This window comes from Echeneis naucrates, chromosome 12 (genome assembly GCF_900963305.1).
Source record: "Echeneis naucrates chromosome 12, fEcheNa1.1, whole genome shotgun sequence".
In the NCBI taxonomy this organism is placed as follows: domain Eukaryota; kingdom Metazoa; phylum Chordata; class Actinopteri; order Carangiformes; family Echeneidae; genus Echeneis; species Echeneis naucrates.
In genome coordinates, this window is record NC_042522.1 from 15,017,537 (window position 1) to 15,043,974 (window position 26,438).

Below are 26,438 nucleotides of genomic sequence, written 5' to 3' on the forward strand. Positions count from 1 at the left end.
TTTGGGGTTTGGCTTTATCCTCCAGCCAGCTGCAGCGTTCACTGTCTGACCTCATCAACCGCACAATGATGTGACTCAGACCAGGTCCTCCAGCATACTGATGTGGTCGACTTAGCTCCATGTGCAGCCGCAGCTGCCAACCATCCATGGAGGTCTTTTTGCGGTCCAGAACTCAAAAAGCCTGTAAAAGTTCACTCTCAAAAAAGTGGTTGGGCGGCACACAAAACTCAGGGTGTCCTTCTGCTGACTGGGGAGAGTCCATGTCAAATTAACAACAACAAACACCCATGGGAGATGGAGGAAACAGTGAGAGCTCCTGTTTGTTGCTATAGATACTTGTGCTACTTGTGTGTATCTTTATGACATGATGTAGGAACATCACCTTGTTTCCACTGAGACTTGGCTTTTTCTGAATTACTGATTCAAACGCCATTAATACAGATTCAGCACTTCTTTGAGCTCAAATGTAAGTCACTCGCATACATAATAAGGCTTGCTTGGTTTAAAGCATAAATGTGACAGGGAGAGAAACAGGGAAAAACAAACATCATTAAGATCTGAGCGACCTCATCTCCGCCAAATGTGGCAGGTCGTGTGGTGCCAGACATGCTGACGACCTGGAGGCCGTGAGAGCCAGCAGCCTGTCTGAAGCTCTGCTGGCCGCTTAACACGGCTTGTTAAGGCGTGGGCTCATTTCCTGACTTTGCCCGAGGAAGGAGGGAGAAAGCAAGGGCATATGGGGAAGGTGTCACATCTGAAGCCTGGAAGGAAAGTGCAAGTATTTTCCTGTGTGTTCACACAGAGTGTGAAAAGATATTAGAAATCTGTTTGCTGGAGGTGGGAAACATTTTCAGAAGAACACCCCAAGTGTGAACTCAGTAGATCAAAAAATATTGCAGTTTGGGTTGAAACATGAAACAGACTGCAGTGGACATGATTGGGTTCGTCGATGGGATTGGAAGCTCCTGGTGTGCAGTCCATTTGTGTAAGAGCCTGTGGGACTCGGTAGCAGCGGGTGGGAGCCAATGCAGTCGACTCTCCCCAGGTCACTCCTTCTCTGCATGGGGCCGTCTGAGGAAGGTTTTAAAGGCAGATTCTGGCCCCGATGCTCCTCCTTTAGTGAAACTAGTACAATCGTCTCCTCACATTCACACACTAATTCAGACACTCAAATACAAACAGTTTTTGTTTTGGTTCTTCTTTTTTTTTTTTTTTTTAGGCTTGACATGACGTTTTTTCCTTCCTTGTGATTCAAAAAAGAGGCTCGGACACAAGCGCACCACTCACAGCAGACGCAGACATACGGGAAACTGCCGCTGTGCGTTGTACAGATAAGTTACCAGAGAGAATCTACTGATCTGGGACCAGCTGGGAGGACAAAATGGGTGTGTGGACGGCCCTGATACTGGCCTCACAGCTTTATTTAAGACTGTGCTTACACGTGGAAGCCCAGGCTTTAGGTAAGTGTTGTTTGAGTTGCTTTAATTTGCTCTTCATATCAGCTAATTAAAGGTCACAGTTTCACAAAATGCATCAGATGGATTGAGCTGATTGTAGCAGCTGTAATCACTGCTGGGGATGACAAAAATTTAAAGGTTTGAATTTCATCTTTTTAGCTCTATAGTTTATTTGTTCATTATTTATTTTTTTTACATACAAGACAAAAGACATCTTTGATTTTGTGTGAATGCTCCAGCACTCTGTCTGTGTGATCTGATGGCTCCCCCACTGAGTATTTTAACACACAATGTATGTGTTCAGTCCATAATGGATAAAGCTGGCACTGTGACAGAGAATAGCACATACAGACCCAAAGAACATAGAGGATTAGCTGTGATGTGCAATATGCAGTGAGGTGCTAAATGCTTCTGTCACCATAAAAGAGTCAAATATATTGCACAATTTGTAACAGGAGGTAGACAAAGATAAAGATGACTAATGAAGTCAAATCGCCCTGCTTCTCATATCTATGCAGCTGGATCTGCTTGATTGCTCCAGCTCATGAGAGCCAGCTCTCTGGTTTGTATTAATTCAAACAAAGTCCCAGTTAGGTCACACACATGGGAAGAATCAAAGACTATCTGGGCGCAATATTGAACTTTGAGTCACACAAACACACAGACTCTCTCTCTCTCTGACACACACTTCCAGTCACACACAAATTTGCTCGAGGTCTTTCATACACACACACAGTCAAGCTGCAGTCAACTTTTGGAAAAACTGATGTTTATAGTTTATCAGATCAGCCCCGCTGACTGATGGCATCCCTTTCATCCACCTATTAATCCTTACAATCATTTTGCAATGGCTGACTGATGATTTCTATAAAACAAGGCCAGATTAATGGCGTTCATCTCCTATCATTTCCCTTACAAGTGGTTCATTGTCAGCCTGACTGGAATTGACTGTGTTTAAAAGGAGAGAGGCCGATTTAAACCAGCGGTAAGTAATATTTAAGTAGCACAAAACAGCCATTCTGTCTCTGCAAAGGGTTATTGGGGCTATTGTTCAATATTAATGTCCCAAGGATGACTTCACTAGATGATGACATTACTGGATTTTGGAATTCACTTTGTTGGAAGCACAAAGACTCCATAGCCATGGGGAAGTGTATCTTTTAAGTGCCTGTAATCCATATTTTCATCATAATGATGTAGCAAGTAAAATTGTGAAATTAATGCGATGCCCCTTATAATGATGAATCTAACAAGAAGTCTCTCCTGAATCTGCTTTACAGCAAATTATATTTAGCTGTTCTGCACATACCTTCATAGTTTTGGTTCAGTCACAGTTTAAAAAATGCCATTTCCTGCCGCAGCTCTTTTCAGTGAAAAAACTCTAAAAGCCGCTACCTGCTCAGCACTAAATGGCAGATTGTCACAGTTCACAAATAGCTCTCGAGCATAATGGAATAAACACAGCTAAAGAGCTGGATACTTCCCTCAGGAGATTGTACAAATGAAAAACAAAGCTAAAATGGATTCATATTGGCCAAACACATGACTCAGAAAATTCCCAAAAATTTTAATACAATTTCCTTAAATAAAATGTACCTCCCTCTCAAAATTATTAAGTAACTCGTGGCAAAAAAAAAAAAAAAAACCTTCACTGTTTATATGAACTAAATGCTGATGTTGATGATGTAATCTCTGGCTGAGTTTCACTAAGTTTCTCACGAGTCTGAGAGTACGATAAATCAGCTTTCTACAGACAAACCAAATGCATCTGTACACTTTGTAGTAATGTACAACCATGACATATTTATAAGCTGGGGTAAGGAAAGGGCAAGACTCTGGCTTTCAGCAGAGCTAGTTTTATGAAGCTTGGAATAGGAGGTTAATCGGCAGGGTAATGAGGCACTCTCCCAGGATCTCTGATGTACGGCAACGCTGACCCTCAGAAGCCCACTGTCCAGAAGAATTATGAACAGTGGGATCATGTGTTTAATGCAAGTGCGTGTGTGTTTATAATTCTAGATTAAGTGTGACGATTAAAATGAATTCCATGTGTTCTTAAGTTGTTTATATCACTTTTGCACTTTTGTCAGCTAAGTTACACAACTGTCATCACCAGGTGATCTTGCCAAACGCTAATACAAAAGAGCGAGGGGAATAGATGTCGACAACTCCATGTGAGCAACAATTTTCAGTGGCTTAGTCACATTGTACTGCACGCATTTTCATAAATCCCCACGCGCCTAATGAAATACAAAAAAAGGACTGCGGGCTGAGGTGGGATAGAAAAGAAGAAAGAGGAGAGCACATCATGTTTCGCAAGCTTAGCTAATACTGGCCAGCCTCTGTGAACATTTGGGAGCAATTTTGCTCTGTCGCGACGGAGGCCATGGAGGACTGGTGTTTGGGTGTACTTGTGTATTCATGAAGTGGGCAGATAGTAAACTAGAAATTTACAGCACATCCTCTCTTGGCCTGCCAAGTTCCCAAGTCACGTTATTAAAGGAAGTCTTTAAACATCAGTGTACAGCGTCTCTCCACCCCCCCCCCCCCCCCCCCATTAAGGCTGTCAGTAGGCATGTTTAAAAAGTGCCACAGCCCTGCCGGAAGACCAAAGAATCAACTGCCTGCCGAAAATGACATCTCACAGACTTATCCGACAAACAGCTCTTGCCCACACACAGAAACATTGATGTCTATCCTAACAACGTAAAATAATAACACTGTGCATCGAACAGAAGAGCAGCAACCACTTTATGGAAGCTAAACGGGGGTGCAAACAAAGACAGACAGAAGGGAGAGGTCACAGTAAACCGCTCTGATGCACTTAAAAATCCACTGGCCAACTCCGTCTGCCAAATTTGCTCTGACTGATTGACACACCAGCGCACAACAGCAACAAACACTGGGTCAACATCATCATCCCCTTGTTGACTCAGGATGTGTTAACTCTGGGATCAGTGTGGAGCTGCAGGTTGTAAATATTCATATCTCATCATCCATTATTCATATGCTTTTCTGCGTGTCTCTTTCCTATCCCTGTCAACAGTCTATGATCTGCTCACCTCGCCTGATTGCCTGCCAGACCTCCTGCAGGGGGGTCTGGCTGAGCAAGGCGTGAACGAGGCTTTCATCCTGACCACCTTCAAGCTGCAGCCCAGGTCCGGAACCACCGTGTTTGGCCTGTACAACCCACGGGACAACACTAAGTACTTCGAGTTCACTGTGATGGGGAAGCTCAACAGAGGTATGAGAGCATCAAAGAGGAACAGTTTAAAGCCACACTAATCGATATTTTTGTACCGATCAAATGGTTAAAAGACTGCGCATAACAATCGAAGTATGTATGAACTTCTCCCAGATTCTGTAGTTCCCCAAAGCTCCAATTAGCATTTTGACTTTCCTCTGCTCACTGTTTTTATTTTAGTTGAATCTTTCCTGTTTGGTTCGTTGTAACTGCTTCATCAACATTGTTTTTCTTGTACTTAAATTTAATTTGTACCTTCATTTTGCACCACTACAGACAAAATGAGAGACACTCCTAATGAAGCGCTATTTCTCAGTAAACCTCAGGGTAAACACATTATTTTAATGATATAGTACATACAGATTTACAAAGTACAACCCCACATAGCTGCTAGCACGCCCAGTCATCTCTTCTTAGCAATCATTGCTGCGTCTTTCCCTGCTCTGTCCCCTCACAGCTGTGCTACGCTACCTGCGGACTGACAAGAGGATGACCTCTGTGACTTTCAACAACCTGGTGCTGGCAGACGGCCAACAACACCGACTGTTGTTCCACTTTAGGGGGCTGCAGCAGCAGGGGCCAGGCGGGGTGGAACTACATCTGGACTGCAGGCTGGTGGAGACAGTCAGGGATCTTCCCGCCGCCTTCCAGGGTTTGCCAGCAGGCTATGGTATGGTGGAGCTCAAGACCATGCAAACCAGAGATCAGGTATCACATTGTTTAGAATATTTCCATACAATAATGACTACGTTTTTGTCTCAAAAAGGGATTTGGAGGTTTCCAAATAGCTCACTCATAAACTTTGTTTATTTGAGCAGGACAGTTTAGACGAGCTCAAACTGGTGGTTGGAGACTCCTTTGAGAACGTTGCCTCATTACAAGACTGCCATTTCCAGCAGAGAGACTCCGTCCAAACTCTGGGTAAGCGTCTTCCTGCGGAAGTAAATGTCCACGTAGACGGCCAAGACTTCCCAGGAAAACAATAACAGCAGTATGAAAACTACAGTCTGTGCTTCTAAGAGCGACTTGAGAGTAGCACAGAGAATCACCCGCCTCTGCTTCAGTCAAACAGAATAACAGTTCCTTTCTCTTAGGGGTCAACACAAAGCAGCTGTCAAATCAAATGCTGGAGTTAACAAAAGTGATAAATGAGCTGAAAGATGTCCTCATTCAGCAGGTAAAGAGCACTCACAGTTCCTCTGAGACCTTTTAATCACCGCCACCTCACCCCTGACCTGCCTGACAGCTTGCCTGACTGCTTATAAACGTGCTTATGTTTGACCTTTTGTAGGTCAAAGAGACCTCATTTCTCAGAAACACCATCTCAGAGTGTCAGGCCTGTGGTAAGATTTTTTCCAATACCAGTAATTTTACTCACCAGTGAATATGTTTCATGATTAGTAGTTTTGGATAAAGCAAATAAAACGAAACTGTAGAAGATAAGACGGTGATCTTGTGTCATTTTAAAGGTCTGGGTGGAACTGAGGTGGTGAAACAAAAGTGCGCCCCGGGGGTTTGTTTCCGTGATGATATGTGTGTAGAGACAGCAGATCGTATTGAGTGTGGACCTTGTCCTGATGGGTACACCGGGGATGGTTTCAACTGTGATGATGTCGACGAGGTAAGGATGAATCAATGAGTTTATTTTTCCTCCTCTGTTCAATGAAACTTGAGTATGTGGCAATGATCATAGCTATAGTGTGGTCCAGATGAGTATAACTGACAAAAAAGCCTGACGTACCACAGACATTACCAAGTGACAACAGCAGCAAGTGCACATTCTGATTATGTAAGCGATTTTTTATACGCATTCAAGGGGGACTCCTTGAACTACTGCCTTTACCTTAGATACATTTGGCATGTTGTAACATACAGTCTCTAAAACAGATGTTATCGTCACTGTATTTTGTTCATTTATATTATATCCCAAGGATAATATAAGCAATCTTGAATAGCACCTATTAAAATGTTTATTTCCACCAATTGATATGAAACGGAAGATAAAGAAGTAACTGTACGCATTTCTCAGCCAGCGGCTGACACTTTTTCAGTATGTTTTCACACAGAGGAAAGAGATTTATTTTCAGAAATTTGGGTCCTGACTCTGAGCAAAGTGATAAAGTATAAAATGTTTGAATAATTCAGAAGTGAAACTTTCCAAGGTCTCCATGAAATTTTACAAACTGATTCCACTAGGTTTTTATGGGAGTAAAACAAAGAGTGTGGTAATGGGATCATGTAACTGGCCCGCAGGGTCTAAAGGCACAGAAGTTAATATGGTGTCAGCAGTGTTTGGAGAATGAAGCAGCAGATAAAGGTATAACTTCGGCACTTTAGTGAAAGTTGAGGAGGGACTGTTGCAGATGGAGGCCCTCAGAAGGATAGAAGTATAAGTATTTTCACTGACCTCTTTTCTGAGGACTGACCCCTTCAGCAGTGCTTTTTTTGCATGAGCAAAAGTGTCATCAAGCCTAAAAGCTTTTGGGGAGAAGGCCTGTGAGAGACACGTACATTTTGCAGCTTCAGTAGAGCTCATGTCCTCCTTCCTGCAGTGCCAGTTTAACCCCTGCTTCCCTGGAGTGAAGTGCGTGAACACTGCCCCGGGTTTCCGCTGCGACGCCTGCCCTCTGGGCTACACAGGCCTGCCAGTGGAGGGGGTGGGAGTTTTGTTTGCTCAGACCAACAAACAGGTAAGACAGTGTATAAAGTTAATTAGATTACTGAGACAACTGCGAATGATACAAAAACACATTTAATTACACTAAAGAGTACAACTATCTAATGATATGAAATAGTGTTTACAACAAAATAAAAACAAAAAACTTGCTCCCCTATTGAAAAACTCAGTGTCTATGCATTCCATGTATTAATTTTTGATATTTAACTGTTGGACATAAGACGTTTCCAACCTTAATGAAAATCATTCTCAGCGTCGTGACGTGGAGGATTTAAGTTTTGCATTAAACTCAAATTCCAACGCTGGCTTCAAGGCAGTTATGACGTTGGAAAATCCTGGCTGAAATTTAAGATGCAAGCTGAGAAACTTTGAATGTGAAAACAATCTTTTAGTATCAAATTCTGCACACACATTATTTTGCACAGGGAATGTAAAAAAAAAAAAATGTAGATACAAATGAAGTGACAATAACCAAAACACATTTTTGAGCAGACAGGAACTTATATGGTCTGCATTTTTATTGCTGCTTGTGAAAAAAAGAGCATTAGATTAAGCCCAGAGAGGGGAATGTAACTCTATAGCTGTAGCCATAAAATAGCAAGAGTGTGTTTTTAAAATTAGAAATAAAAATCTGGGGAGCGATAGTGTTGTTGTTGGATCCATCTGACACTATAAGCCGATGACTGAGGAACCTTGAAAAGCCTCCTGTTATATAGTCAGATTGCGTAATCAGATAATCACTAATCAAAGGAATTAATGTGTTCTCAAACTCAAGTAATTTTTTGGTTAAATTATAATGTGCGCCATTAGATGTGTAAAGTGTAATGTGGTGAGTTCATAGTCAATTCAACAAATGGCAGGTCGATTGTCAAGACGTTTTTAATCAACTTTTGCTTTAAATTCATGCGAGACATATTCCATTAAATCCATTTAATGAAGAGATGAATAGTTTGAAAGTAATTGCAAGGTAGATGTGGGGGTGTAATATGTAATTAACTCATAAGGACCAGGTATCAGGCTTAAAATGCCACTTAGCAGGATTGAACTTTCATGTGAGGATTTATGGGGTATTGTGACATTTTTTTTCTTTTTTTTGGATTTTATGCTGTAATTATTATAGCCCTTAAATTTTAAAGATAAATAAAGGTTTAAATAGATTTTTAGCTAATTTCACTTTTCATTAGGCTCATTTTGTTCAATGCAGGTCTGCGATGACATTGACGAATGCAAAGGCCCCAACAACGGAGGCTGCGCCGCAAACTCACTCTGTCACAACTCCGCGGTAAGCTTGCTGTCATGTTTGTGTGCCACAACCATTCTCATTTGTGTGACTGTTCAAACCAATCGGCCCTCATTCCCACAAAGGGCTCCTACCACTGCGGCAGCTGTAAGTCAGGTTTCACAGGAGACCAGGTGAAAGGCTGTAAACCTGAGGTCAGCTGCAGCAACAGCCTGACCAACCCCTGTGACGTCAACGCCCAGTGCTTTGTGGAAAGGGACGGGTCGGTCTCCTGTCAGGTAGGGATTTCACACTTGTCATGTATACAACCGACAACCACATCCTCTATTCGACTACAACCACATGTATTCGCCATCATCTGTTTTTGCCAGTGCGGTATCGGCTGGGCAGGTAACGGGTACATGTGCGGCAAGGACACTGACATTGACGGATACCCAGATGAGAAACTCAAATGCAAGGATCTGAGTTGTAGAAAGGTGACGCCATTTTTAATTGCAAATTGTCAACAAATTCAAGTTTGCTGCGACAGGCAGGACTGTCTTCATTGTGGCTTCTCTTTGCAGGATAACTGTGTTTACGTTCCTAACTCTGGTCAAGAAGATGCCGACAGGGACGGCCACGGAGACGCCTGCGATGATGATGCGGATGGTGATGGTATTCCAAATGAGCAGGTTGGTAGGAATGTTTTAACAAACCCTTTTTTATATTCTAAGATTATAAAAGGTAAAACAAACAGGAGGAGACACATAGCAGTTTCAACTAGCGAAGATATGATCTCTGATGATATTTTTGATATTGCATTTCTTTGTTTTTGTGAGTTATATTAAGAGCTCCATACCAGACTTACAGCTATTAATAAGATGTAAATGAAACCACCTGCACCTCTATGATGTCTAACTTTTAGTAAAATGTTGTACAAGCCTTTTAAGTTTAAAAGAATAAATCAGTCAAAACTTAAATATTTTGAACTAGATAGTGGATTTATAGTTTCAGCTCTAATACTATTTAAAATTTCTCCTCTGTCTGTCAGGACAACTGCTGGTTGAAGCCCAACGTGGACCAGAGGAACAGTGATAAGGACAGCCACGGCGATGCCTGTGATAACTGTCGCATGGTGGAGAACCCAGACCAGAGGGACACTGACAACGACGGCAAAGGGGACGCCTGTGATGACGACATGGATGGAGATGGTATGGAGAGAAGTGGCATCACTGTCGCTGACGTTCATGTTATGTAACCAATATCACTGAGGGCACTTTTTATTACTCTGTTCTCTCCCTCGTATTTGAACCCTGACCTATACCCAACTGCAAAAACAAAAAAAAAAATCACACTCATGCTTATCTTTCCAAATATTATTGTAAAAATAAGTGTGGTGATGTTTGTGCTTTAATATGCCAACTGAGCAATGAGAAACAGCGCTGCCCAAAAAAAAAAAAAAAGCCAAAGGCAACAGCAGTCTGACCCCAGAGCGAACACAATCTTTGATCATTCACCGGTGCGATTACACCTCAAAAATCCCCACAGGAGAGAAGATAGTTCCTCCTCTATCGCTGCTGCTTGACCTTTATGCAGTTGTGGTGCTGCTGCTGTCTCCATGCCGTGAATAAAAAGTAGTTTCTGAACACAAACTGGAGTTCACCTACATAGAAAATGCAACAGTGCAGCCCAGTGGCAGAATGAAAAACAACACACTGGGAAATAAATCAGTGATGCTGCAGTGGAATGGATATTCACGAATCAAATGGAAATCCACAGACTGATTGATCAGTAGATATTTATTTATTCATTTTTAAGCCAAAAACTTAATTCACATAAACCCCCAACCCTGTATTTGGTAATAATTTGACTTCACAGTAATGTGGCAACAACTAGTTATTTTTTTGTGTCATCATCTGATCTGTGTACTATTTAAAAAAAAAAATCAATTACACTGCTTCTTAAATATTTACTTTGCTATGAAATAAGAGGACACTTCAGAATATTACAGAATAATATTCAGTTGATCATTGCTCCGGTTTGAAAATAGGCTCTTTGAATGAATTCCCTTTTATCCCTGACTAGAGCCAGAATAAGTGACGATGAGAACAATTTGTTCAATTTGTTGCTGCTGCAGGGAGTATTCTCTAGAGTGAAAAAGCAGCTGTGCCAGCTGTGCTTTCTCTGAATATAATGTAATTATACATGACAACAATCCTTATCCACTGCTGAAAGAGGAGACAGAAGTGGCTGGATTAATAAGTGACACTAACTGTCTCATTTGGGTGATTGGGGATCAGGCCTAAAGAACTTCTTGGACAACTGCCAGCGTGTCCAGAACAGAGACCAGCTGGACCGGGATGGAGACGGCGTGGGAGATGCTTGTGACAGCTGCCCCGACATCGCCAACCCAAACCAGGTCAGTGAGAGGCAGATATAGGATTAGGATGGGACTGGACGGATGGCTGCTCAGTGAACTTTCTTCTCTTCTTTCAGTCCGATATTGATAACGACCTTGTTGGAGACTCCTGTGATACAAACCAAGACAGGTACCAACCTTGTCACAGTTGTTAACTTGCAGATGTCACATATTTTTCTCCTCTGCGACATCTAGTACTACATCCTTCATTCACGTCATGTGATCGTGTCCCTTCCCCCTGTAGCGATGGCGACGGTCACCAGGATACCAAAGATAACTGCCCGTTCGTGATCAATAGCTCCCAGCTGGACACCGACAAAGACGGTTTGGGTGACGAGTGTGACGATGATGATGACAACGATGGGATCCCAGACACCATACCACCAGGACCAGACAACTGTCGGCTGGTGCCAAACCCTGACCAGACTGACGACAACGGTGAGTCTGAAATACGTCGCACATTTGTGCAGCACACAATGAAAACAGCTTACAGTGATGTTCGGATATTATTGTCTTTCTCAGAAGTTAATGTTCACAATTCATTTTCAGTATTTTTTCCTAAACCATTCCTGACTGACCTTTACACGCAGCGTTCAGCCCCAATTTCAAACCCACAGGGATCAAGCAAGAGCAGCTTTGTTCAGATTAAGTGGCAATTTTGTTGGTAAAAGCAACATTTTTTTGCACCGGCAATTTTGCGACGTTATTTGTGTGAAAATGGGCTGTGAGGTCAATAGCAGCGGAGTGCCAATTGACATCAAGTGTTACAGGGTAGTTTAGATTGTAGTCAGGGAATTCAGATACAGAGAGATCTTGAAGGTGTGTGTGATCAGCTGCGACCAAACAAGATGTCTCTACATCTGCGCCTCTTGAAAAATAACCAATGACCACCTCACCATGAAAAATAAAAACAATAATCATGAATTTGTACTTTTTGATTGTTTGTAGTTTATTTCTAGGATTTAAAAATCAGTCTCGATGTCAATGCAGAGCGCAAGCTCAAAGTTTCCCTTCATCTACTAATCGACACCTTTTCACTGTTGCAAATGCAGTGAAGCAGTTTGATTTTCTGAGCACACAGTCATAGCAGGGTGCAGATGAGAGTGAGCTGTAATACAAGGCCACCAAAATTAAACAAACTCCTTTTGTAAGAGCATGAATATTCCTTGAAGGAGACACATAATGTAGCTGGCCTTCAGAGGGGTGATTTATATTCAGGCGTTGCTGCTCTGCAGCTTCTGAACAAGGACAGCAAGTTCCTTTGGAGACAACATTGTTTGTGTCGCTGGTGTGAATCTCTCCGTTGACGAGGTGGAAAAGGTGCTGGTTTTAAAAGGAATGAAAAGAGCTGACATTTAAGAAATATCTGTACCTTATTATGAATTCATACCTCGTTGGTTTTCTTTTTTAGAGAGCGAGTTTGAATTTCTCCGTCTTGTTTCGCAGCTGATGGCGTTGGAGACGTGTGTGAGTCTGACTTTGATCAGGACAAAGTGATCGACCGGATTGACAACTGTCCTGAGAATGCCGAGGTTACCTTGACTGACTTCAGGGCCTATCAGACCGTGGTGCTGGACCCAGAGGGCGACGCCCAGATTGACCCCAACTGGGTTGTTTTAAATCAGGTGAGATTGGTGCTGAAACTTTCGTTGTTACAAGTTTAAGAATAGTCAATATTCAAACATCATAATTGGCCACACGTGCCGATGAATCTGCACCTCCTCTCAGTTTTATGAAACTTTTCAAGCAAGTTTAAGCTCATTTTGTCTTTGCTGATTTCATCCACTTACACATTTTAATTTCCGGCCCCATCAAGCTAATCAAATAAAATAGGTTTAACTGTTTCACTGTAACGAAACCAAATTATTTATTTATTTATTGTTCACGGTTAGCGTAGTGGGTGATTTACAAGGTAAAGAGGGTGTTTCTGTCAGGAGTTAGTAGAGACTAAAACAGTGAAAAAAATTTGTAAATATTGGACTTAGCGTCACTAGCTTGACATAAATACCTTTCACAATTAATAATAATGTTACTCCATTGAAGGATGAATGAGTAAATACTAGTGTCATCTCAACTCAACCTGATGATATGTTTGTATGTTGCTAAAAAGCCCTTCATTTTAGCAAATAAAAGTCAAATGCGAGGCATCAAAGTACATTTTCCCCATTAAATCTCCCTCTTTCTCACACAGGGAATGGAAATAGTTCAGACTATGAACAGTGATCCAGGACTGGCTGTTGGTAAGACGCTGTCTGTGTCGACACCTGTTCCCCAAACATATCTAAACATAGATAATATGTTAATCTCGATTTCTGTCGTCAGGCTATACGGCTTTCAGTGGAGTGGACTTTGAGGGGACGTTCCATGTGAACACAGTGACTGACGATGACTACGCCGGCTTCATCTTTGGCTACCAGGACTCTTCCTCTTTCTATGTGGTGATGTGGAAGCAGACTGAACAGACCTATTGGCAGGCGACACCTTTCAGAGCTGTGGCTGAGCCTGGCATCCAGCTTAAGGTGAAAGTGCAAGTGAAATCACAAACGGTCTTCTTTTTTTCTTTTTTTTTTATCTGAATTTTACACTTTACTGCCTTCATCATGTCTGCTTCCCTCATTTCCTTCCTAAGTTTGATGTTTCTCATCCGTAGGCTGTTAAGTCTAAATCAGGCCCGGGGGAGCACTTAAGAAACTCGCTGTGGCACACTGGAGACACCAACGACCAGGTACGTCTGCTGTGGAAGGACCCAAGAAACGTAGGCTGGAAAGACAAGGTGTCCTACCGCTGGTACCTGCAGCACCGCCCACAGGTCGGGTACATCAGGTAAGACAAATGCAACCCTCATATGTGGGCGTCCAGCTCAGTTTAGCCTGGATCACTACAAAGATACGAGAATCCACCAGCCAGCAGCTCTCACCTCTGATTAACCTCATGCTTGGTTAATCAGAATAAAGACACCAATGGAGGCCAAGACAGGTCAGAGACATAATGTGGTAATTAAGGAGCCACAGAGGAGCTAGGAAGGCAACCTTTAAACGCTCGTTGTACTCAAGTTTGCAGTCTTTACGCTGAACTCAGCTAATAATATCTTCTGCTTGTAGCGTTGTTACATTTATGATACAGACAAAAGAGTCATACCTGTGGTTTTGTTTAGAGCCCGGTTTTATGAGGGAACTGAGCTGGTTGCAGACTCAGGTGTGACTATCGACACAACCATGAGAGGAGGACGACTTGGTGTCTTCTGCTTCTCCCAAGAAAACATCATCTGGTCCAATTTGAAATACCGCTGCAATGGTAAGGAAACTGACTTGTGTCTGGAAAGAGGGATATGAATACACTTTATCTTGCTGTTGTATAAAGCAGAGAATTAGCTTTGCTTCAGTTGACTTTAGATTTGGAGCTGGTCTCCTGATACCTCATTTCTAATTTCCACAGACACCATCCCTGAGGATTTCCAGGAGTTCAGCACTCAGCATGCCACTGACTCACTCTAAAGTCAAGATATAAATAAGACAGCAGATCTCCAGAGAATGTTTCGGTGAGTGTGTTTGTGTGTGAGATTGTGTTTGAATATGTGGGAGTGTGGGAATGTAAATGTGGGTGTCCCTCTCTTTCTGTATTGATGTGTACAGTTCCTGTGGATATATGACCACAATCTTTGTACTGTATGTGTATATTCCCAAGTCTGAAGCCATTTTCCACAAAGGTTAAAAAAAAAAAGTAAAATATGAGATTTACCAGCTTTCAGTTTTATCACTACATATTTTATTTCATAAAAGTTTGAAATAAAGAGTAACATTACAAAACTACACTACACATCTACACTATAGATGAGGAGAATATTTCATGTTCCCCAGTAAAAGGTCCAGTGGAACCTGACGCTGATGTTTCCTATAGTTTGATACTGGGGTTGTATTGTGAGCTGTTGCGCTCTGTGTTTAACTAGCAGCATTGTATTTTAATCCTTTTGTGGTGAGGATGTTTGTCTCACTAACTTTCAAGCTCGGTGTAACTTTGTTTTTTCTCCTTCAAACATCTGGTCCTCAAGCTCTTGATCGTTTTCATATCCGTGTAGTCATGAATCTGGTCGCAATAAAGGACTTTAATATATTAGAATGTGAATGTTGACTGATTAAAAAGGTAATGTCATCAGGGTTGGAGCAGCACATGTGTACAGTGGTTGGCACTTTCGCCTCACAGGAAGGAAGTTCCCCTGCCTGTGCATGTGTTCAGGTGAATCAGCTAGAACTGGTTCCAGCCCCCCCTACCAGGATTTGTCTGCTTTGTTTTTCTTCCAAAATGGTTATACATACCAAAGGTCACGCACTGATGCCCACTTACTCATAAAATTGGCAAACTCTCCTTTGTGGCCCGAATGCCGTGCACCACAAACAAAGCTTGAGTCTGAGATTTTCCATAATAAGATCACCTTTATCCCCGATAAGCTGCTGAGTTGGACAGAGATACTTTGGTCTGTGCTCCACACAGGGGTCCTGTAGAAAAGAGACAATGAAGAATTCTTTTTAGCTTTTAATATATACAAAAAGAGGCTTCATAACAGCGAGGATTCCTTTATATCTGGCCTTACTGAATAATATATGTGTGCCTTCATCAGCACAGATAGTAGGTAGATAACAGATCTGGGATTTGTCTTCAACTCAAAGAGGTAAGAAAAATTTCACTATATCACAAGTTTCACAGCTGTAAGATTGACTTTGGTTTCATCTTGGTCAAAATGCTTTCAGATTAACCAGCGATGATGAAATGATTAAATTTAATAACATTAAATAGTGCAAAATATTTTCCCTCTCTCTAAATGTTATAAATATTTATAAGTGACTAAACCAAATTCAACATAAATCACTAAACGGTGCAAAGTAACTCACACATCTTGGAAGGTTTTTGTAGCTGGTAGATGAAAACCTAAATCAGTATATTTCCTGACTGACTTTCAAATCTCTGTGCTCAGTTGGGCAGTAAAACCAATATACAAATCTAGCTTTATGCATTTTACTGGTTTACTGACTGCAGGTGAAAATTTACTGCTGTTTTGTGTTTTGTTGGATAGTCACTGTTAAATGCAGTTTGGCAGAACACCTTTTTTTTTTTTTACCTGATTTGCATAAATGCCCACAATCAAACAAGGTGCTGTTACCACTCAACAAGCTATTTTCATTGTAACATAAATGGTTGAACAGTGACCCCGCACCTGGTATTCAAAAGTTAATGTGTGTGACTCATTTTTTAAGCAGTACTGTGAGGAAAAAACAAGAACTCCAGAGAGCCTTATCGAAACGTCCAAACAAAGGAAACCGCTCTAGACATAAAAATTATATCGGAAAAATCAAGATCCGCAAAGCACCAACAATCAGGGTGTTTGAAGATAACAGTGCCACAAACAGTGTGTGGACCAATTTCTGGTTATGTCAGAGTGTACAGGAGAGGTCATTGATCATTTTATATTTGGTCCCTTGGCTTTATATATTAAGTTACTGCAGATTTGTGTTCAGTAACTTCCGTATTTGTTGCCTCTAAGAAAGTCTTGTAGCACAGAACAGAAAATGCTGCCAGCAGAGCTGAGAGATCAAGAGGTTCTCTGCACACTGAACAACATAAACACACTCAGGCTTTCATGCAGAGAACTGTGGCTGAGGATGTTGAAGATAACAGTGGGAAGCTCTCCGGGAATTCAGCTTTGATCACTGCTTCAAAACATACAAAAATAAAAAGAATTGAAAATTATGGGGCAAACTGGCAGAGAGGTTTGGAGTTTAGCTCACACTTTCCTGTTAGAATTGTCTCCTCAGCAGGGAGCAAAGAAAAGCCTGCTCACACTGATTTCGTTTGCATGCAGGGAGGCATGTAAGCAGAACAAGATCCAGCGTGCCCAGAGGTTAATGGGAATATCGCTCATTTTGCATGTATCTGGTTATGCAGCAACATGGACGTGCCTGATGTGATGGTAGGTCTTACTGAAAAACAGAAATGTTGTTAAAGAGGGAAGGGTCAGGGTGCTATTCCTTCAGCCGTAGTGGCTTAAAACGAAAAGGCCAAAAATGCAGTAAAACAACGGCAAAAGAAGCATCAACGTGCAATCAGGAAAAACATACAGAAAGGATCTATAGAAGATTAAAAGTCGTTTGTCAAAAAGCTCTTCCTACTTAAAATGATAACTGTGATCAACTCGAGAGACAGCGAGTTCGGAGAACAGCAACCGGCCTTCACAGGAAGAACCTACAACAAACTCCTTTCTCTGTGGATGATGGTGTCTATTCAATTCTGTTCAATGTCAGTTTAACTCGAACAAAGTTTGGAGACTTTCCGAGGGGCTGGCCCAGGTCATGTTTGTCAGCGACCCTCTCATTGGGGTCCTCCTTCCTGCACAACCCCTGGTGGGCTATGAATGGTCTCCTGGGTGCATTTGTCTCCGCTGTGTCTGCCATCTTGCTCAGACAAAACAGGTCAGATGGCATCTCCTTATCCGTGTTTGACTTCCCCTGAGGATAAAAAAAAAAATCCATCCAAGCTTGAAGCCATTATCGTTGCCTCTTCCAATTATATTCCCTGAGGCTACACTTCCTTTACTTTTCACACTGTGCCATTTTCATAGTTTGTTTTTCGTTTAACTGTATTTTGCACTCACGTCGGGTGCATCTGCCTCATTCACCTCAGGGAGGCCATGCCATCTGGTTTGTATGGCTACAATGGAGTGGTGATCGGCATAATGATGGCTGCTTTTTCTGCAGAAGGAAACTTCTGCTGGTGGCTTTCACTGCCAAATGTCTTCATGTGCCTGTTATGGTAAGCCTCCTCTTCCAAAAGATATTATTCATTTAATTGCGCACACTTGGCAACCACCTGCAGTGAAAATGAAAGGCACAAAGACAGCAACATGCGGCGAAGCCCAGGAGCCATGTTCAAGCGCAAACCAAAATAAATGAGTTTCTAACTCAAAAGAAGAAAAGACTGCTGCTGCTAGCACGCCACTCACTCCGAGTCTTAATGTCCTTACAAAGCAGAAGCTCCAGAAACTTGGCTTTGTCACCTGAGATGACAACTGAGGCAGCTTTCATATTTCCATGAGAATTTTTTATATTAGTCATCTTGTCAACACATATTGTGTGCATGATTATCATTTTTGTATAATGTCGAGATCATTTCACTCCTCCAGTTCCGCTCCTATTCCAATTGAATGCTGTTTCACATGAATTTCTACTGTGTGCGATCACACCATGCAGTAAAACACTTTGAGGATATAGATTATCTGAGCATTTGGTAAATGTAAGGTTTGGAAAAAATATTTGGATAAAGAAGTTTGGCTTTGGTCACTCTTGATATAGGCACATATAAAAAAGGGGATTACAGCATCAGCCCATTATGATCCATCTTTCCATCCAAACAGTAATCCGCATCACCACCTCTGTTTACAGCCTGCTGGTCTCCAGTGCCTTGTCCTCTGTGGCCAACAGATGGGGCCTCATAATATTCACCCTGCCTTTTAATATTTTTGGTTTGTCTACACATTGCAGCAATGGGAGCCAATCACCCCTCCTGTATTTCCCCAAGGTATAGCAGAGCCCTGCTTCACACAAAATGATGCATGCAAATGATGCAAAATATGCAAAAGAAACCTTATTTTCCTCTGATTTCAGGTGGACATCAAGCCAAACAGCCATCTGCACCCTCGCAGTGATACCACCCAAAGAGTGGATATCCCTCAGGTTGGATGGGAATCATGTTCCCCCAGCAGCTTCCTTTAAAAAAAACACCAGAAAAATCGAAATTAGAAATGTCTATTTTCAAGACATGCCATATCATTTAAGAAAAAAAAAATCTTGGTTGAATTGGTTAATGGTCTAAAATGTAAGTAAACAGGGGCTTCTTGTTGGCAGCTATTCCTGTCAGCACCAGTTGGTGTTGGCCAGGTTCATGGCTACGACAGTCCTTGGACAGGATCCCTCATCCTTCTAGCCCTGCTGCTCTCCTCTCCAACTATCTGTTTCCATGCCATGTTGGGCTCTGCTGCTGGCATGCTGTCCGGTAAAACTCTCCCATTGGCATAGAAATATGCATAATGTCTTCTGAGGCTGCAGCAGGAGCTCGGGCTCTTCAAAGGGCATCGTGGCATTATGGTGAATGAAACATAATGTGTTTTAGACATGCTTTACAGTCTGTTTGCTGATTCGATTTTCACATTTGTGCAGTTGTTTTCTGTTTAGTAATCCACTTCATGGATAATGTTGTTCTCTCCTCCTCTGATGTGCGGTGCAGGGTTTGCACTGGCAGCTCCTAACAGGGACATTTACTCAGGCCTGTGGGGGATATAACAGTGCTCTATCGCTCATTGCCGTTGGCGGAGTCTTCTGTGTTATAGCACGAGAAAACCCACACGCTGTCCCTGATATGTGGTAAGATTGACAGTTTGGTCTGTCTCTTCGTCTTCAGGTAAAAAAAAAAAATGTCTGTCATTCAAAAATGTGAAAATGGGTTTCACTGCAGCATTTTTCTCTGCATACGTGAATTCAGCATGCTCAAAATTGATATCTGTGGTAAGACACTTTCTCTCCAAGTCCAACTCTGTGCAGATCATTTGAACACCCAGATGTCTTTCATATCATGTGTCACGCTCTGTTCTCCCATGGCATCCCCTTTCAGCTTGGTTTGCAACATGCCCTTTCTGTCTGTCTGCTCTCATCTTCCTCCTCATTTCCTCTGAGATCCCGGCCATCTGCAGGCTGTCTCAGTCTGTGGTCTCCTACCCGGAGGAAAATCAGCGCTAGCAGAGACTATTGAAGGCTTCAGAGAAATCTCAGAAGAGTCAGCCGAGCAGAAGCCAAGAAAAGGCCCTGCTGAGGTCCAACGGGGGGACAAGTGTCCAGTTGGTGGTGGAGAGAGGCAGCAGTGGATCTGCTTGATTGAAAGAGATGCTCGTTTACCACTTTAAGGCTGAATTGTTAGAAGAATATGGGTGGTGCACAGGTTTGGTGTTTCATCTCTTATATAACATTATTTGTTATATAAACTGTCTGGCATTGTGGTGAAAAAACATTTTCGAAATCACAAATATTCTTTCTGCAGTGCATCTTTTTCGCACAGCAGAGGGCAGCACCTCCTAAGGAAAGATGGGGCTGTTGCACATGTACAGTCCATCCAGTCATGCCAGGGGAGAGCAGTGAGCTTATAAAAGAACTGCACTTACACTGCATTTGTAAGTAACAATGGAACAATATGTGGTTAGGTAAAGGGGTGTTGGGTGTTTAGGGGTTTATTAATTTACAGCAGCTACAAAGCTGACAGCAAAGGGAAGGATCTGTGAAGTGTTTCCTTTCTCGATAGCACAGTTTTAGTGGTTGCTGGGGGAATGGTTTAAAATGCAGTGGAACATTTCATCAGTGTAGACAGCGAGCTGTGAAGGGATATTTCATAAAGTGCACCCCCCCCCCAGCAGAAACACCCTTTTCTCTGCCAGCCATAATCCATCTCAGCCTTCTGTACTCCAATCTGTCCCATTCCTCGCCCTCTTATCATTTTTCTTTGCATCTCTTTTGGTTTCTTTCTGTGCCGCTCCCCCATTTTAAACATATTTTTATGTGTGGCTTATCTGTATTTCTTTTCCAACGTTATCTGTCCTCTCCCCTTCTCTTGAGAACAACCTTTCTCCTTTTTCGATCAACCAAGGTGATTGTGAGCTCTGTGAAAAGAAGATACTGAGACGCCAGCTGATAAAACAGACAGAACTCTGTCTGTGTGTGTTTCTATTTACATTTATGAGTATATCTTTGTGCCATCTGCCTCTCTCTGGATCTGTTTCACCAAGCCACATGGCATTAGTCTAGCCAGTACAATAAATAAGACACAGTCACACTCCCAGACATGTGTGGGAGTGGCGGTACGTCGGGGGAGAAGGTGCCAGACGAGGGAATGGGAGCAGGTTGAAAATGAGAACGTCTCATTTTCTTGCCTGGCGTCAAAGTATGACTTGTTATGACTGATTTTTTTTTTTTTTTCTTCTAGAATGTCTGATGCAGTTTTTTTTTTCTGGCTTTCATTTTAAAGACAGTATCTACTTAAATAAAGTTTCTTTTTGATGTTCTTCGACTAAACTTTCACTGACTGGCCAGTCGATTTATGATGTGGCCTCTTATACAATGTGGATTCATCCAGTGACCTTTGAAGGACATGGGTAAGTGTTAGCAGTGGGGTGATGTGAGTTGAGGTTGGTGTGACTTCCCCTGTGTCAGTGCTGTGTGCTAGCAGTGTGATTCACCTTCCCAAGTCCCCTGCAGGCAGCACCTACTGCTCCTGTGAAAACATAATGTGGGAGATCGAGAGAGGGCTGAACCTGTGAGGGATAAAGCCTGACCACGCAGTCATGCACACTCGCATAAATGCAGGAGAGCAAAACGTGTGCTTGCGCCTTTGCACCTGCTTTTTCCTGTCTACTCCCGTGTCTGTCAGGTAAAAAATCGAGTCTAATGTAACAAAGCAGGACAATGTACCTGAAAAATGTTGCTCAGGATCAATAAAGGGAATATAAGGAACATAATTACAGCAGCAATGGGACAAGAATACGAGAAGTAACTCTGTTGTCTATACATACTGGTGAGGACAGAGAGGTTGTGCATTTATTAGAAGAATTTGGGGGTTTGGAGATGCAAACTTATTATGCTAATTCATTGCATTGTGTGACCAAGTGCCTCTGATGCTAAAATGTATGAATACAGCCCACCACTCGGATGGATTTCGTTTGCATAATTTCAGAAGTGTCATACCCAGAAATATTGACTTGTCAAATGAATGACCAAATTAATAAAGACACAGCTGATGATCGCTTCAGTGTGTTCAGAAACAACACTGAAATCTTCATGTTGGACCATTACACAATATATAACTGAACAGTTACCAAATAACAAATAAATAAATAAATAACAAAAGCCGAGAGTCATGCTAACAGCGCTATTTTGTTTACAATGGTGCCAATGCTAGCATGGCAAGATGTTCACAATACAATGCTAACATAAAAATGTTTAGCACATATTACGTGTACTATCTTAGCGTTAGAAAGTTCAAACATGCAAAATAACACTGAACAGTGTAGCGATGAAGCCGAAGTGAGCGTTGTATCTTTAGTTCTACTATTTGGTCATCAACTGAAGTAGCCAAGAGAAGAAAAAGTGTTTGGACCTGAAAAAAAAGATTCACAAGGAACTGACTAATTTAACCCTCAAATTTCACAGCTATCCATCAATTTCTTGGCACATTCCACTCAGAGGAACCAAAACTGTGAAATTTATAAACGTTCTGTTCAGTGTCCAAGCCCAATGCTTATCTAAATTCAAAATTTTACAACTGCCATCTTCCAGTGGTTTGACACAACACACATTTATCCATCCAACCAGCTGCACAACACTCTTATCCCTAAAGCGACAACCAGCTAAAAAGCAAACAATAAAACAATGGTTGTTGGTCTACTTCAAAGGGCCTTAACTCATTCATCAGTAATGATATAGTCAAAATTAGACAAGTACAGTATGTATGGTAGACGACCGTCATATATTGAGTAGTCACCATGTCCATTGTTTTCTCAGAGATAGTAATGGTATAGTGGTTGATTGAACACTATGACAGAATGACAGTATATTAAAGCAACAAAAAGGAGCAGTTGACAAATGTTCCCTCTGATTTTAAGTTGTGAATAATATACGTTTGATTACAAAATGATAATAAAGTTGTACTATACAGCTGAAAATAGGCCACAGCCAAAAGCTCAGATAGTGGCTATTCATTACAGCTACTACTGAACATGCGAAAATAAGAAACACCATAAGAACAGCAGGCTGCATGTGAGTTGTCCACCTCCTCGTCGCCCAACAATAACAGTGACAGTGCAGCTCAGTGCTTTAATTAGCATTATTATATCTGAGACTGACAGGCAGCATTGTGTGTGCTTCTATGAGAAAGGGTGTGAATATGTGATAAACAGGCCAAACATACAGTCAGACTGTTCCTGTGGGCAGGGCGAGGGAAGGCTGTGAAAGAGGCTGATCTGATTCACTCTATCCTGCTCGATCTGTGAATAGTAAGTAAGAGCTGCTCTCTGCTGCATGACGCTCCTGGCTCATCATTTGCAAACCAAATTTGTAGTTAGTTCCTGCTAGTTCCTGTAAGACGAAAGGAGAATCCCTGGAAATTCCAGCTCCCATTGGATGTATAAAGCATCACAGCGGAGGAAGCATTGCCATGTATGTAAGCTCCCTGTGACACTGATTCCCATATCCATGGCCGCGCTGCCGGCTGAATAGTCTGAGCTCAGTCGTAATACCGTAGTATGTGTAGTGTGATCTCTAAATAGATTTTCTGAGTCTTTGTCAGTGGGGGTGAAAATAGCGGTTTCAAGCAGATGACTTACTCCATTTCACACAAAGAGTGCTCTTCCTGTAGTGATGACTTCTAAGTCAACAAGAGTATGTGGGTCTGTGAGATATGTGAATGACAGAACACCCATCATTTCAGATTTGAGACATTTATATTAAAAAACTATTAAAAAGCTGCAGATGGGATAAGAAAAAAGGGGGAAGGACTTTTTGTTGAACTGATCAAAACATGTCTTATGGTGCATGGGATGTGTTTTTATTGAGGAGAAAATCATCAAACAAAATTTTACTGTGTTCTTGTGAAGCCGTGATGGCAGTGCACCGAGCATAGACTGTTCATGTGACAGAGATCTTCGCAGATATCAGAAGCAGAACATCATATCCATCTCGTCAGTTACTCTGTCTACTGTTTTCACAAGTAGTCATTTTGTCTCTGAATAAATTAGCAATTAATTTCAATCAAGTAGTTGTTTTTACTCAACTACTGTTAAAACAAGTGATATCGAGTTAACCTATGATATAATATAACAAATGATATAAGACAGCACAAGCTGATTTGTTCTACTGATGGATGAATGCTGACAAGGTTTGGGACGCTGTCTCTCCCTTTAAAGGGAGTCAATACAAGCCTGGTCCTGGTGATCGCCTTTCTTTCCTGATAGAAATGGACCATCCATCGGGCAGTGAGGAGTCACTGAACGGCCCCAGGAACGACCAGATCTCAAGCCTCTGGGACTCCTGTTGGAAATATGTGCGACTCACTGCTCTCCATGGCCATCATGAAGAGATTATTTTTTTGGAGATATGAATGTTTATCCATCTAGCAGAGTCCTGAATAAATTCCAAGATGAATTGAATTCATTCTAATCGTGCGTGGCAGCACGACAACTTACTGTTGGATTTATTGTTGTTTTTTCTTGTTATTTGTCACCTGTCTGTTTGTGAACACTTGCCAAACAACACAAATTTGAAGTTTTTTTTTTTTTTTTTGTTAACACATTCAGTTACATAATTTGGAAAAGCTTTCTCCAGCTGCGGGTTATTAAGTGCCTCATTTGCATTGGCTTTCTCTCATTGACTGAATTGCACTTATGGGGTTGGACGCAACTACACAAACACCTGCACAATCTAAAAGATACAAGAGCCATCACTGAATACTACCTCTGTAAAGTGTACTGACCTCTTCAGTGACCCTCCATTAATAGAACTAGTTTGGTCCGTGTTAATTTCAGCAACAGAAATAACATCTTTGAGGACACAGCAGCACTTTAAATGTTGTTCAATAGAAACCTTTAAAGCTGTAATTTGTAGTGTTCTCGCTTTGTATCACGGGTAATTTCTAGGTACACATTGCCTTTCTCCACCCCTACTTCGTCTGAATATATGGGGGCTTGGACATATGATATTATGCAATCCAATACACCAGAGCACCAGAGAACAGCTACAAAACTGCAACTGCTTTTGGTTTCTGTTCAGAACAAGATTTTCAACTTGAAAATATTACAGCAAATTGTTAAAGATTTGATAAGTGGTGCTATTTTGGAGAGGAGCTGTTAATCGTTTAAACAAAGCCATATTTGTCCTATAAACCTCTCTAATGACTTCCTCATTCAGGCTGAAAATCAAGAATTAATCAAAATCTGTGCTGCAAAACTTTGCCTTAGTTTTTTCAGTCTGTCTCACCCCACTAGTTTTAACAAAGAGTTGTCAGCAGTGAGAACAGTGAGATGACCCTGTTGTTTGGTCATTTTGGGAACTTTCCATGAAGGACATGGTAAATGGCTCCAGTCTTTTCCTTTTTAATTATGTCCAAGAGGATATCACATATTAATTTCATTTATCTTCTACCGCTCATCTGTTTCCGGGTTGCTGCATTGCTGGAGACAATCCCAGATCACCATGGGGCGAGGGCGGGGTCACCCTGGACAGGTGGCCAGTCCATCGCAGGGCCAACACACAGACACAGACTGAGACCAACAACCACTCACACTCACACTCACACTCAGACCTACGGACAATTTAGAGTCACCATTTAAACCAAACATGATGTCTTTGGATGGTGGGAGGAAACCAGAGTACCCGAAGGAAACCCACGCAGGCAGGGGGAGAGCATGCACCAGGCCAGGGAACCGAACCGGCAACCTTCTTGTTGTGGATATCAAATATTACATCTGTTAAGTCTCCATCTGATGAACTAAACTAATAGACGTGAAATTAATATCCATTTAAATTTAAGACAAAAAAAAAAAGAATTTATCTCAATAACCTCTTTTGTGACTTGTTGGCAGGTGCTCCATCCCATGATTGGGAACCACTGGACCACAGCAGCAAATGTATGAAAGATCCAATACTGGCATGTAGCCCTCGGCCACCAAGGGCCCTTTTCTGACTGTATTTTTATATTGATGTGTCGATACTTTGATTTCAGTAAAGTATCTAAGGCTTTCTCACTGAAATTCATTAGACTGTTATTATGCAATAATCTGACCTTAACACTGGTATATAATAATGGACTATTTAAAACAGCTAGAATAAGATACAGGGTGTTCACTTTGACACATTCTCCTTCAATCTGCAGGAAAGGTAAATCGGCCTAATTTGTAACATTTATGATGAAATGGGGAAAATGTAGCTTACATGAAGTCAGTTGAGGACAGAGGCTCAGTTGGTGAGCAGGAGACTGTCTGGTTTTTTTTTTTTTTTTTTTCTATGTCTGTTGGTACTGTTCTGTTCTGTCTGAGTTAAAAAGTACTCTCTGTACTGTGTCGTGACTGCCTGCTCAGCTCTGCCTTCAAGAACTCCGGAAGCAGGTCTAGAGATGGAGAAGGAGGCTGCAACATCCGCGTGATCATCGCCGGAGCACCAATGGCCTCTCAGCGAGCGATCTGAGGACACCGGCATCCCCTGCCGAGCGTGAAGACATGGGCGGGTCCGGGGAAAGCTCGGTCACGCTGCGTGGGCGGTTGTGCGTGTAGTAAAGGAGCTGCCGCGGCGGTATAAATGAGAGAGCCGAGGAGAGGAGAGGAGAGGAGAAGAGACGAGCGGCAG

The 26,438-nt window shown here is 42.0% G+C and overlaps 1 protein-coding gene and 1 pseudogene across 1 annotated transcript; both read left to right on the plus strand.

Moving 5' to 3' along the window:
* Nucleotides 1-1,218: 1,218 nt before the first annotated feature.
* Nucleotides 1,219-14,736, plus strand: thbs4b (thrombospondin 4b). The gene is made up of 22 exons (XM_029515229.1): nucleotides 1,219-1,460; nucleotides 4,504-4,701; nucleotides 5,159-5,409; nucleotides 5,520-5,622; nucleotides 5,796-5,878; nucleotides 5,993-6,044; nucleotides 6,171-6,322; nucleotides 7,254-7,391; nucleotides 8,583-8,660; nucleotides 8,744-8,896; nucleotides 8,990-9,094; nucleotides 9,182-9,289; nucleotides 9,649-9,808; nucleotides 10,898-11,016; nucleotides 11,094-11,146; nucleotides 11,261-11,454; nucleotides 12,463-12,641; nucleotides 13,208-13,256; nucleotides 13,339-13,535; nucleotides 13,667-13,839; nucleotides 14,171-14,310; nucleotides 14,452-14,736. The coding sequence occupies exons 1-22, from the start codon at nucleotides 1,382-1,384 to the stop codon at nucleotides 14,508-14,510; spliced, it is 2,823 nt and encodes a 940-aa protein (XP_029371089.1). The 5' UTR covers nucleotides 1,219-1,381; the 3' UTR covers nucleotides 14,511-14,736.
* A 2,221-nt stretch (nucleotides 14,737-16,957) lies between these two features.
* LOC115052372 (urea transporter 2-like) lies at nucleotides 16,958-19,796 on the plus strand (annotated as a pseudogene).
* Nucleotides 19,797-26,438: the final 6,642 nt, after the last annotated feature.

Coding starts and splice junctions, on each gene's coding strand:
- thbs4b (XM_029515229.1), top strand. CDS start 1,382: ATGGGTGTGTGGACGGCCCTGATACTGGCCTCACAGCTTTATTTAAGA. Junction 8,661..8,743: donor CACTCTGTCACAACTCCGCG/GTAAGCTTGCTG, acceptor ATTCCCACAAAG/GGCTCCTACCACTGCGGCAG. Junction 9,809..10,897: donor TGACGACATGGATGGAGATG/GTATGGAGAGAA, acceptor ATTGGGGATCAG/GCCTAAAGAACTTCTTGGAC.